General features: G+C 40.3%; 1 protein-coding gene across 1 annotated transcript in view; it reads left to right on the plus strand.

Moving 5' to 3' along the window:
- The window catches only part of LOC103055256 (NACHT, LRR and PYD domains-containing protein 12-like), a 30,776-nt gene that overhangs the window by 3,891 nt on the left and 12,972 nt on the right, over positions 1–13,913 (plus strand). Inside the window, 6 exon segments of the mRNA XM_025175690.2 lie at positions 2–1,652; positions 7,238–7,315; positions 11,799–11,969; positions 12,913–13,098; positions 13,292–13,462; positions 13,643–13,813. Coding sequence (XP_025031458.2) covers positions 2–1,652; positions 7,238–7,315; positions 11,799–11,969; positions 12,913–13,098; positions 13,292–13,462; positions 13,643–13,813 — 2,428 coding nt within the window.

Below are 13,913 nucleotides of genomic sequence, written 5' to 3' on the forward strand. Positions count from 1 at the left end.
AGAATTGAAGATCCTAATTCTATTCCTGGTGAATACATGCCCCTAAACCAGAGATACTCAAACCTAATCATCCTAGATTATCCCCGGTCTGAAGAGGAGAGAGAACATGAAATTATGGCAACAGGAAGGAGACATGCTGAAATCATCAGCAAGAGAGCCGAGTCGTCAATGAGCATTGAAACATTATTTAGCCCTGATAAATATGGCCTAACTCCACAAGTTGTTGTGTTGCAAGGAGCTGCAGGAATTGGAAAAACCACAATGGCAAAAAAAATCATGTTTGACTGGGCTTCTCAACAACTTTACAAGGACAAATTTAATTATGTTTTCTATATTTCCTGTAGAGAGATGAACCTCCATGCAGATTCAGAGAAGAGTAGTATTGCAGGGATAATTTCAAAACAATGTCCCAACAGTCATGCAGTGAAAAAGGTCATTCAAAGCATACTGAAGAATGTGGAGAAGCTTCTGTTTATAATTGATGGGTTTGATGAATTAAGGTATTCCTTTGATCAGCCTGGAGACTACTTTTGCACTGACCCCTGGAAGAAAGAGCCAGTGAAAATTCTTTTGAGCAGCTTATTTCAAAAAAAGCTTCTTCCTGAATCCTATCTTATAATCACAACAAGACCAACTGCTTTGAAGAAACTCCATGGATGTTTAGAACACCCACGTTATTTTGAGATATTGGGGTTTTCTCTAAAGGAGAGGCAAGAATATTTCAATAGATTTTTTGAAAAGGAAGACCATGCATTTCAGGCTTTCAGATTGATTAGACAACATGATACCCTTTTCAGCATGTGTGTGATTCCCCTTGTGAGCTGGATTATCTGCACAGTGATGAAACAAGAGATGGAGAGAGGCCAGGATCTCCAGAGGATGCCATACACCCTCACTGCAGTCTATATGCTGTATCTCTCCAGTTTGTTAAAGTTGCACCATAAAGCATCCAACCAGGATTTCCAAATAAACGTGAAAGGGTTGTGCTCTTTGGCTGCAGAAGGACTCTGGAAACAGGAAATACTGTTCATGGAAGAAGAAGTCAAGAAGCACAGTTAAGATGAGGAAGACTCCCTCCCTCTCTTTCTGAATCAGAGCATCTTCAAAAGGGACATTGATTGTATTCAAACCTACAGCTTCATTCACTTAAGCTTCCAGGAGTTTTTTGCTGCTTTGTTTTATGTTCTAGAAGAAGGAGAGGAGCAGCCTTCTGAAAATCTCAGTAAAAATTTGCAGACCCTATTAGAACAGTCTCTATCTTCCAGGCTTGATTTAACAATGACAGTTCGCTTCCTCTTTGGTTTTTTAAGTGAAGAAAAAAGAATGACACAGTTAAAACAAGAATTTGGATGGAAAATTCCTCCTAAGAATAAAGAATTCTTATTAGACTGTGTGAAAACTATCTGCAAAAAATTGAAGAGCAATTCCCCTTTGTGGAATGAAGTTTTCAATTTTTTTTATGAATTACAAGATGACAGTTTTTTAAAAAACTCTTTGGAAGATGTGATTTTATTAAATTTTGTGTGTCAGTCGGTCTGGGATTTTATCATCCTGGCATATTGCATACAACACTGCAACAGCTTGAAGGTTCTTGAAGTTGATAGACCTGATTTTTTATATTTCAAATCTCCTGTGAAACAATTTAAATATTGGTAAGTATCTTTCAACATTTGTAAAGCCTGTTGGGCATTCCATTCAGTTTATGACCCTGCCGCTAGCCGAGGGCTTTTCCAGCTTTAAGTTGGGCAACTCCCATTCATAATCAGCTGGAAGTAAAGCCATTTTAAGCAATCCTTTTCCAGATTTCAACCTGTTGCCAGGGGATGGCCTGCTGTTTTTTCCAGACCACACTCACCACAGCCCTGGTTGGTGGATTTCCCTTCTTCTTTACCCCTCCCACTCATGGCTGTGAAGCAAGCACCAAATTGCTTTCATTCCCAGGGGTTTCCACGCATAGACTTTTGTGTGAGCTTCCCTTCATTGAAATCCCTCTCATATCTGACACCTTCCCACGTGATCTGTCCACAGGTGAATCATTAATAAAATGAAAGGAAGGAGGCACCACCATTTTCTCATGGTCCTGTCACATGGTCTAAAAGGAAAAACTGGAAATGCTCTTGTCGATTTCACTTGACTAAAAAACAGAGAAAAGGACAAAGAAAGGCCCATAGTTGTACCATTCCTTCCCTGAGCTTGTTAAAGAAACCCAGTTTTTTACTAATCTACCAATGAACTTGTGCAAACAAAAACAGTTCCAGCACTTCACTGGTCCAGCAGCTCAGGATGAAATGGCTGTGGACTGTCTGTGCACCTGTCATGGTGCATAGTAGCCAGCTAGAGGGGAGAGGGTTGCCTGCAATGCAGTTTATACAGCAGGTAACCTGGAGAGGACTGCTTGATCCAGGACATCCAGAAAACCCTGCTTTTTATGCAGAGCAGGATTAAACTGGCAGAAGTTCCCTTCCTGGGGGGGCTGGGCATGAGCAGAGGATAATGGGTGTTCTTGGCCTCAGGAAATGTTTGTGGCCCATACTGGCACTGGGGCAATCTAATTGCAAGGATCAAGTGTCTCTTTGGCTCTCTTGCTACTTCCTGTCTTGATCAGGATTGACCAGGACTTGCTAAGGATTTGGTAGGATTGAAATAACCAATTTTGCTCCTGCCAGGATTGTGAGAGGACTTGATTTCCATCCTGAGTAAAGAATAGAAAAGTCACTGTTCTGCTTTCAGAAGGATTTCTGAAGAATCACAGACTTTGGGGAAACCCTCTTCCCATCCTGAAGATTAGCTGATATTAGTCTGCCTCGCCCTCATAGGGAGATTATTAACATGGCCCCTGAGCATCTATGTACTCCCAGCTTACTTATGTGTACCTACTTCTTGGATCCTTCTTACCACTCCTAGCTTTGTGGGTTTTTCCCAATGATTGATACTATTCTAGCTTGAATTGCCTCTCTCTCTCTCTCTCTCTTCTCCTCAATAGCATTCCTTCCAAGACTGGAGAAGAGTGAGGCTCTGCAGTGTCATCAAAGTGGTTTTCCAGGAATAAAACCACCTGTATAAGCTCCTGAGCCCCTTGCTGCCATTGCCACGGTTACTTCCTCTGGGGACTTTTCCCTCTCCCACTTATTTTATTTTATTTTGCTTGTTTATTTGTTTTAAAGATTTGTATGGCAACTCTGGGCAGCTCACATTTGCATCTAATCATGGTGTAAACCTGCCCTGGCAACCTGTTTTTTCTGCTGTGTCCCAATAATGTTGTGCTCATCTCATCTGCAGCCCATGTGGGAGACAGGCTCTAGTCATCCTTAGCTATTCAGGGCTTAAAATAGTATTTTCTCCTTACACCAGTATTGTATCCTGAGGGTGTCAGAATATTATAAGTATCCCCTTGTTGCTGAGATGAGGATAAACAGTGTGCTGGCTTGCAAGGTAGTTTTTAGAGTAGAGATCCTCATTTACAATGATTAGCGGAATCATTATCCTTCTGCTTTCCTGACCATTTTGGCTACTTTCTCAGATAGTGATTACTCAGAAAGTGTTGCTACTTTTTGATAAAACCTAAATGACTAGCAAATTGTGAGACGTTGAATGCCATTGAAAGATGGTCCATCGTTCTCTTTGACTGTTTCAGGTATGACACAGGCTGAAGAGGTGTAGCGTTGTGATGGGAGATAACATTTTTAGCTGAAGTGACATTGTTCAGTTGAATGACTGAACACTGATGACAACAATAAAGTATTAATCTGAAGGGCGAATGGGCTAACTCCTTGCTGGGATAAGAAGCTAAATGGTCATCTGAAGAGGTGGCACTGTGTAATTTGACAGTTCTGACTGACGAAATAGACCAGTTCTGATAAATGTGTTGACTTCTCAATCCATCATCTGGAACCAGATCTTTTCTATAAGGAGCTTTTTCCATAAGAGTCAATTTTCACAACACTTTAATGTCCTTTATATGCTAAAGTAACAATGAGGTATAAAAAGCCTAGCTCCTGAAACTAGAAGATTTGCACCGGTTGTAGTCAGGTCTTGTCTGATGTTACAAAAGTTCTGGAAAAGGAGGAAGGCTCTGCAAGGAAATGGCATTCACACCTTGGAGAAATTCAGCCCTTTTTCCCTGCTAGATTATGCTTACCACTTGCTGGAGGGTATCAGTGCCTGGGATGTGTGGTGTCTGCTTTAGGATCGTAGCCTTGGAGATGGCATTAGATGTGAGAACAAATTTGTCTCTGCAGTGTCTGTAGTAGGGCCTGAAGTGAAAGATGCTTAGGAACGTATCAGCAGGATTGTTCCTAGCAGGACAATAACATAAAATGCCATCACAGGCCTACTGTATGCATGGAACCCAATGTCTGATACAAGGAGAAGATGGGCCAAAACACTGGTGAATATATGCTGTAGATGCTTTAAATGTGAAAGCACTCAACTGCTTAGGCAATCCTTGAACTATTCTGGTCCTATTTCAGTATAAACTTGTTCAGGCATTATAATCAGGTTGTTTAAGCTGCTCCTGTATTTGAAGCCTTGTGTTTCACATAGAAGAGGGTCTTTTCCTGTGCTGCAAATAGTGAAGGCAGAGGAAGTGGCTACCTTCAGACCTGGAGTCATGAGAGCCCAGGATCTCTCTTGCCTTGTGTTCGCTCCATCCTCCAACTTGAAACAACGGCAGCAGTGGTCTTAGTAAAGAAGCAGCAGAACAGAAGGAGGGAGGGAGGAAAGGAGGGAGTAGCATCATGGCTGCTGTTGTTGTGGCATTACTGCCACCACTGCCAACCTCCTCTTTCTCCTCTAATCAGTTGGATCACTCGAGGTGGAGCAAGGTGGTGCTAGACCATGTGGATGAAAGATTGCCTGTGGAGGCCTTAGCAGCTTCCCCAGCACTCACTGTTGGGTACTTCTTCCTCTTCTTGTGAGCACATGGTGGAGTTCAGACCCTCCTCTGTGGCAGCAAAGTGGAACCAGCAGCTATATAACCTTCCTCCTCCCTTTCTCCCACCTGCTCTCAAGTGCTGCAGCCTGGGGAGGCGGGGGGTGGGGGGAGGATCAACATCATTGCAGCAGCCCTCTGAGACATTTGCCTCGGTGCTCAGAGATCCCTATTTATGTCCCAGGCTGCTCCCAAGCTATGGAATACCGTCCCTTGGAAATTGCACTTCAGCCTTACCTGCCATTCTCCAGAAAATCCTTCCTCGTCAGTCAGGGCTTTTGCATTATTTAGTTATGATTTTAGATGTTATTAATGCAGTTTTAATTGGCTACTTTTGTTAGTAGCTTGGAGCACCATTTTGGTGAAAAGGTAGAATGAATAAAGAACAGTCTCAGTCATAAGGAAATCCATGGATTGGCAATAATATATACTCAAAACCTAGTTATAAAGTTTTATAAAAGGTAGGCATAACAGAAAAGTTGACGATCTAACATTAACAAACTTTTTATTTTCTAAATACTTTCTCACTGACTGTCCTTTGAAAGTCCTACCTTACATGGTCATAGCAAAGCTCATCTGCAGTGTTCCTCTACTGGAAATTCAGTTAGCAATAATGTACCTTCTTCTACCAGTGATTTTTACATATTCCTCTTTTCTCCCACCCCAAATTTCTTGCGCTGTTGGCATTTCTTTCTGTAGATTGGGGAAAAGAAACAACTGAGTGTAGAATCATCAGATGTCCCTTGGATATGAAGCACATGTCTATTACTGGAATGATAACCTGTTTCTGGAGAAAGACTAGTATTTTCTCCCCAAACTTACATCAAAGTGCCACACCTTGAGGTGCTTACTCCAACTTCAAAGGCCTCCTGACCCCCAACAGGCATTCTCTAGCTGCACAGGCAGTTCAGCAGGGAATTGGGTGCTTACAAGCTTAGAAGCTAAGAAAGGCTTTGGACATTTCATCATGTCATTTCTGAAAATGCAATCAGGACATGTCAAATATCTGCTCTTCCACTATGCAATTTTGTACATGTGTGCCTTGGAGTCACAATCAGCGAAGAGTGATTAGATGAGACTTGGTGGTAGAACAGTTAAAATACTCCAGACATCTTGACACATTGACTGCTGTGGTAAGTCATGGTGGTTTGGGTAAAGGGAACTCCTCTGACAAATATCAAAAAAGGATGCCTGAACATGTAAAGTAATTAGAATAGAAAAGGTCTAATTTAATGGACATGAATTGTGAACTCAGTGTTATTGCATAAGCGAGCTTGTTTATCTGTTTGACCTGAAATAAACTTGTATCCTGCATATTCCTGACTTCTAAAGCCAAAATTACACATGAGCCTTTCCAATTTAAATGGCGGAAAACAGAAGATGATGCTCTTATAGTAACTGGAAGCACCTTAGACTCCTATCTTAAACCAAGGCCCTTTAAAAAATGATTGACTATGCAGTTGTATGAGAGAAATTTGACTCAAAAACTACCTCCATTTTAATCTCTGTTGAATAAGAGGAATGGGTTGAAAAAGGAATGGAAATTCTCCCTTTTGGCAGGACACTGAAATCGGGGGAGGGGGGGATTTTCTCTGTTTCAGAACAAAATAAAACTGGGGAGAGAGACCAGTAGCCCTTTTCTAGACCAGAAGGGAGTAGGGAATATTACATTTGTTAATAACAATAACTGCAATATTTACTTTTGCGGCATATCATCTTATGCTTTATGACTGTCCAATTGTTCTTTTTGCTTTTAAACTCATTTTGGGTGTCTATGAGCTATAACTTCAATATTTTTCCCTGTAGTAGAATAAAACAAAATTTCCAGTTTTCCGTTTCTTACTTGTAATCATATATATGCATGAAAGCATTATTTTGTTGTGGTTAAAGGCTTTTTGAAGTGGTAATAACAAGTGTTCATAAATTAGCCTCTGAATATACAGTATATACGTATATGTCTCTTTGTTTTTTGGGTGTCTGAAGTTTATGAATTCATTCACAATTCTAAAATGGAGCGTTTAGGTGTTTTTTTTTTAATATCGTCTCTCTGATTATTCTTTTTCTTCATATCTACAATGCCTATGCACAAATACTAATTTCTTCAATCCATGCTCTGGAAAAAATGTCATTTAAAAAGTACCTTGTTGCTACTACCAATTTCCTATACTACAATATGAGTAAAATAATGTATGATTGATATACAAGTTTGTAGTCCTCAATGCTATTTTATTTTATTTTTTAAAAAAGGAACTAGAAATACAGAAGTAAAAAATCTGAGAGAAAGAAATGTCTTTTTTCTCCCTTTAGTGACGAGAGGGTGGTGCAAAAATATGTGGACCTCTTATTTAAAGGACTGATTTCTGTGGGAAACTTAAGGAAGCTGAGGTAAGAAACTGTTACGCTGTTTTACCGTAGATATGGTTCCTCTAGCAGCTCAGATATTTCTGTAATGTTACACAACCAGACCCACAGCTCTGAAATATTTTAGGCTGAATATTTCTGATCAGTCTGTATTCTCCCCCTTCTATCCCTGCCTCCGTCCCAGCACATTTATTCTACTAAAACTAAGAAGTAAACTAACTCTCATTCAAATCCCACCTCCCTTTGGCTGCAACATCATTTGGAAGCTTCTTGGGAATGAGTAGATCTATGCCCTCATTTTTTTAGAGCAAGGACGCCACTCAAGAAACAATAATAATGTGTTGTTTGCTCAGATCCCTCAAAGCAATAAAAATATTTTGTTATGAAAAATAATGTGAAGAACTAGAAGTATTTAATAAAAATAATGTTTGGTATTATGGCACCCATGTTAGGTTGGATTGAAGCTGTAAATATACAAAATGAACACATCTTTTTTATGCTGCGTATTCATTTATTTAGTAAATGGCCATAGACTGTAAAAGGAAAAAACAGAAACATTTACAATAATTAAAAGAAGTGAGAAACATGCAAGCAGCAGCATTAGTTAAAAACAAAATAAAAATGGGAAGACATAGGAAAGGCACAGAGCCATTTCACAAGGAAGTACTGGAAACTGATATTGAAAATAACAAATTAAATAGGCAATGAATGAGACTAATGTGAAAAATAATGTTGAAAAAACTAAATTTGGAGTTACTGATACCAAGACTGGGTGAGAAGGCAAAGGGTTGCAGAATTCAGTGTTAGCATCACATCAAGAGATGTTAAACGTGTACTTGGGATTTTCACTTATGAGTTAATTAGTGGTACAAGTGTGATTGCTTTGCAGAATCATCTTAAACGTGACTGCTGGAGCCGAGTGGCATCACGTTGCTTCACTTCAGGGCCAGCAGTTGCTTTAAGGTTCAGTCCTCCGTTTCTGTGCATCAGAGTCCGTTGTCGTGCAGTGCTGGGACTTCATCCCAATGCCCAGAAGGTCAGCTCTGCTGCCCTTTGGAAGGGAACTCTCCGAGGGGAATTTCGTCAAAAGCTCAAGTGAAGCTAAGTGGCCTTTTGAGGTTTCACAGAGGTCTACAAGTTAATGCTCATGTATTGTTCGGAGTGATCCCCAGTGGAATAACAGCAGGCAAAAGATTGCTAGAAACATTTCCTCTAATGTTCATCAGGTATAGGTATAGGGGCTCTCGTGGACAAGATAAATCATTGTATAATGGGCTATTATTAGCAGCAACATTTATAATCATCTGCAAACCTTTTTAAAATAACACATATGAATCTTTGTGCAGATTTTGAAATATAAATCCATCATAAAGGGCACTTCCGCCTTGGGCTTTGATGCCAGCCTCATATTGGTATGTCAGGGTTCCACTCAGCTGGAACTAACTACGCAACAGACTTTTGAGAGAAAAGGATGATGCTACAAACTAATCTTTAATGAGAGTCAATAAAAGCAGCCATAACATACAGTTGACTATTTTTGAGTAGGGAGGAGATGGTTCAGTATATATTCCAACAGACTGGAAGTACATCATGCTCTTTTCCTTTGAAACCCCCTATGATAGGAAGATCTGACTGTACCCAACATATGGTCCTTAATGGATTGATGTCTACATGGAGGGAAGTATGCAGTGAAGTACCTCAAGGTTTTATCCTGGGGCAAGTCCTCTTCAACATTTTCATAAAAGTCTTAGATAAGGGGATAGAAGGGATGCTCACCAAATTTGCAGATTACACAAAACTGGGAAGGTGGGGAGCAAGATCACTAACACCTCAGAAGACAGCCTCAGAGTTCAAAAGGATTCTGAACATTAGGCTCTATGCACAAAAGGGAGTTCAGTTACAAGAAATGTAGGGTTCTGCACTTAGATAGAATAAACCAAAAACAGAGCTACAAGATAGGTGGTGCCTGTACTTGTGAGAATGATCTGGGTGTCTTGACAGACCACAGATTAAGCATGAGCCAGCAATGTACTGCAGCTGCCAAGAAAACTAATGCAGTCTTGGGCTGCATCAACAGAGATTTAGTGTCAAGATCACAGGAAGTGATACCTCCACTCTATACTGCACTAGTCAGACCACACCTGGAATACTATGTCTAGTTTTGGCCACCACAATACAAGAAAGATCCTGAGGAAGTAGAATGAATTCAGAGAAGAGCAACAAAGACGGTGAGGAGCTTGGAGGAAAAAAATTATGAAGAATCTTATGAAGAATTGTTTTAAAAAACTGGATATGTTTAGCCTAAAGAAGAGGAGACTAAGGGGAGAGATGATAGCAGTCTTCCAGTCCTTGAAGGGATATCCCAAGGAAGAGGATGTGGATTTATTCTCCATAATGCCTGAGGTGGGACAAGAACCAGTGGGCAGAAGCTTTGCAAATAGGTTTCAGGATCATTAGAGTGACTTTCCCACTAAAACTCAAAGGACTTAGGATTGCAGCACTTTGGCTGAAACTTTCAATCATTTAGATATAAACATTATAAATGGAGCCATCATTGGGGACTGTCTGGAGAAATTTCCATGGCCAGGAGCTACTATAAATAGCATTGACTATATAGCAAACTATATAGCAAACTCTCATAGATGGTTACATTTCTTGAACATCTTTAAGACTAACTGTTGTTCAAAGAGTGGTCAACCCCTCTCTCCTGGAAGGGAAGTCACTTACTGTTCCCTGTGGATTGCCTGAATGCAATTTTTCAGGATCCAGCTTCTGGCATCTTGCTGGCATTCTCAAGAGAAAACAGAGATGCACATCTGCAATTCCAGCTTATCCCAGCATGAGCACTAGCCACCCACCATTTCAAAAGGGCAGGAATGCAGGACAACATTCTTAACCCACCCCTAGCCAGCAGGTAACAAACCCCCCATGTTTTTGGAGTCTGCTTTAAAGGTACTGATACCTGTTTTGCACTAGCTCAGGTTATGTTGCCTGACTTGCATGTTTCCCTTCAGTTCCTTGTAAGTAAACCCCTCTACTCCAATTGACTATTGCAGATTGTGGTGGAAATGCCCCTTTCTCACTGGGCACTGCCTTCCACTGCCATTTTTTTTAACAAGTTCAGCACTGGAATAGTAGAAAGCGGGACTTTTGTTATAACAAGCTCATTAATAGACCAGTGAAACAGCAGGCCTTTTTCCTTTTCTTTGTTAAAAGTACATTGATAGAACACAGCAACTATGGATATTTATTCCTCTGTCTGTCTGTCTGTCTATCTCCAGGTGAAATTAATACATTTCAAAATGGACTTTTCCAAGTGATAGGAAAAATGGTAAAACAATTAGTGCTTTCTTTTTTCTCTGTTTCCCTGGCCAAAGAGGGGTAAAGAAGCAGGGAAATCCCCCAACTGGGATCTTGGTAAGCATTGTCCAGGCAGAGCATCAAGCCACCACTGTGGACTGTTGGAAAATATGGGGTTTCAACCAAGCCTATCTCACGCGAGCACAAAGGGAGGGGCGGCTTCGCTGCAGCCCAGCTTTGCTGCTTCGTGTGGGAGGGGCTTGGAGCCCACCTTTTTTCCAGTTTCCCTCATTTCCTTCTCTTCTCCTCATGGTTCTTCAGAGGTAGGAATGAATCCTCTTTCCTCCTCAGTTTTTTGAATTAACATTTAACAAACCCCAACATGGACAAAGTGGAAGAAGAAGCTGAAATTTGGATTTTTATGGCCAGCTGAATTTGCAGCCAGTTTACACATGGGAGTAAAGCAGCTGAAGGCTGCAGTGCAGAAATGCCCATAAACAGCAAAAGATTGAAATTGCTACATGTGGATCAAAATTATTGAGCGTAACGAGATAAACTATAGTAAATGGCCTGCTTTCTTTTCATTGTGCTAAGGGTAAACTTCTTCCGACTATCAACATTTTGTAAATGTAGCCAGAGGGGTATCTTCATTTGAACAAATAGTCCTACTTTCTGCAGGATTTTGAAATTTTAATACACATGATTTCTAATTTGACTGATTACAGTTCATTGCAGGCTGTTTATTGCTGCGTGGCAAAATTCCCCAGAAGATATTTTAGAAAAGTTCTCAGAGAAAACCAGAAGAGCTTTCTCCAGCTGCAACTCTTTCATTCCCTTAGATCAGTGTTGTCCAAACTTGGCCACTTTAAGATGAGTGGACTTCAACTCCCAGAATTCTCCAGCCAGCATGGCTGGCTGGGGAATTCTGGGAGTTGAAGTCCACTCATCTTAAAGTGGCCAAGTTTGGACAACACTGCCTTAAATCATCACACAATTTATTTTCCTTTTGCTTACCCTGCATGTAGAACAAATTACAGTAGTAGGTTAGAGGAAATAAAAGCAATGTCACAATCAACAAAAGGAGGCTGAAAAATAGTCAGTAGCTGTACCAAAAGCCCAACAATGGAGAAGTATTTTACAAAGCCCTCGTGTAGATGTGTCCTAATTTATTCCTAAACTTTCAAGCCCGTAATGTTGTTCCCTGCAGCATTTCTACTTGGTCCTTGAATGAATCCGGCTGCAGGCACCTTGCAGAATTTCTCAGGAAAAATCATAAACTGAGAGAGTTATGTCTGCCTTGGTGTAACATCAGTGACAACGGATTGAAGTTACTGTGTGAAGAGCTAAAACATCCAGACTGTGAACTAGAAGTGCTACAGTAGGTCACTTATGTTTTCTTTTCACTCTTATATCTGTAGCTCTCTCTTAAAAGTTCAAATTCAGGAAATGTCTCCAAGAAGAGGCAGTTTTAATTGAATCAAGTAATTGCATTCAGTCTTGTTCTTTGAAGACTATAATTCATATTTATCCTAAAAAATAATTCCACTTTAACCTTCAAATAATTTAATTTGCTTGGATTGTAACTAAGAAAAGGCGCCTGAACTAGTTTTTCTCTTCCCTCTCCACATCCTTTTCCTCATGTCTTGTGTCTCTTAGACACACAATATCTATATCGCTTACTAAGTATTACAGTAATATTTAGCCCAGCAAACTGAAGACATTTTGTTGCAGTAAATACTCCATCACCCCTGCCACTTCAACTCATTTCTGGAAGGTCTGGCAGGAAGGGATAAGAAGGCAATCAGTGATATCTCAATTGGCTTGTGAAAGCGAACGGAGAGAAAAATGGCTGATGTGGGTCTTCCGGGCTGTGTGGTCGTGTTCTGGAAATTTTGGTTCCTAACGTTTCACCAGCATCTGTGACCGGCATCTTCAGAGGACAGGAGCTCCCTTTTCTCACATCTTAGAATGTGGAATCACCCAATGCAGCTGAAAGAGGAGACTTGGGACAGACTTCATTCATGTAACCAGGGGTTATGCTTCGGAGTCTGCTTCCCTTTGATGTGTAAATGGCTACCAATCCAGATAGCTTTAAAAGAAAATTGACAAATATATTGAGGATAAAATAGGGAATGGCCATTATGGCTAAAAACTCCCATCTGTGATGAGAAAGTACAGAGCGAATGGAGGATGTATAGATATTTTTCCTTCAACTCCAGAAGGAACAGGCTACTTGTAAATCATAATTATTGTTGCAATTGTGATTTATTTATTCTACTGTTGTAATTAAAAATTGTATCTCATCTGACGATTCTCTGCAGGCTTTCTTGGGAGACCTTGACAGTATCCTCCAGCAGGCATCTCGCTGATGTTCTCAGGAAAAAACAGAGGCTGGTGGAGTTACACCTGTCTTTCCACAATTGTGTTACGCATGAAAGAAGGGAAGAAGCATTCCAATTATTATGTGAGGGGCTAAAAGATCCAGACTGTAAATTAGACACACTCAGGTAAGTTATCACTCTTTTCTTTTCCATTTGATTTGCACATCCCTCTCTTGACAGCTTAACTTCTGCAAATTTATCCAAGGAGCAGCAGTTTTAGTTTGATCAAGTAATTACATTCACTCCGGTTCATTCAGGAATTTAGTTTTGGCCGCTATAAAATATATCATTGTAAATCATTTTTTGCTTTCTCCTCCAGGATTCCTGAGCTAATGTTGACATTATCCTGCTACAGACAGCTTGCTGAAGTTCTTTGGGAAAACCAGAGACTGAGAGAGTTAGATTTGACTCAGTATCACCAAAAAGGTGAAGACATAAAGTTACTGTCTGAGGGACTAAAACATTCAGACTGTAAACTGGAGACACTAACGTGAGTAATCATTATTTCCCTTTCAGTTTGTTTTGTGTAACTCTCTTGATTGTTGAATTTCTGACAGTGTATCCAGGGAAAGACAGTTTTAGTTTAATGAAATAATCACATTCCTCCATCTCTTTCAAGACTATGATTCGTGGTTGTTTTCAGAAATATAATTCCTACTTTTCCCTCCAGGCTTTCTGCAGACCACTTGAGAGAATCCCCCTGCAAATACCTTGCTGAAGTTCTCAAGGAAAACCAGAGTCTGAAAAAGTTATATCTGAAGGCCACTGTTGTACATGACAAAGGAATGGAACTGCTGTTTGAGGCACTTAAAGGCCCTTGTTGTAAACTAGAGAAACTATGGTCAGTCATCAATATTTTCTTTTCCATTTGATGCATATAGCTGTCTCTTAACCATTTAACTTCTGGAAATTTAACCAGGCACAGGCAGATTTAATTTAAC

This window comes from Python bivittatus, unplaced genomic scaffold (assembly GCF_059951505.1).
Source record: "Python bivittatus isolate LINGU-HERP-01145 unplaced genomic scaffold, Pbiv_v1 ctg000480_np1212, whole genome shotgun sequence".
Lineage (NCBI taxonomy): Eukaryota > Metazoa > Chordata > Lepidosauria > Squamata > Pythonidae > Python > Python bivittatus.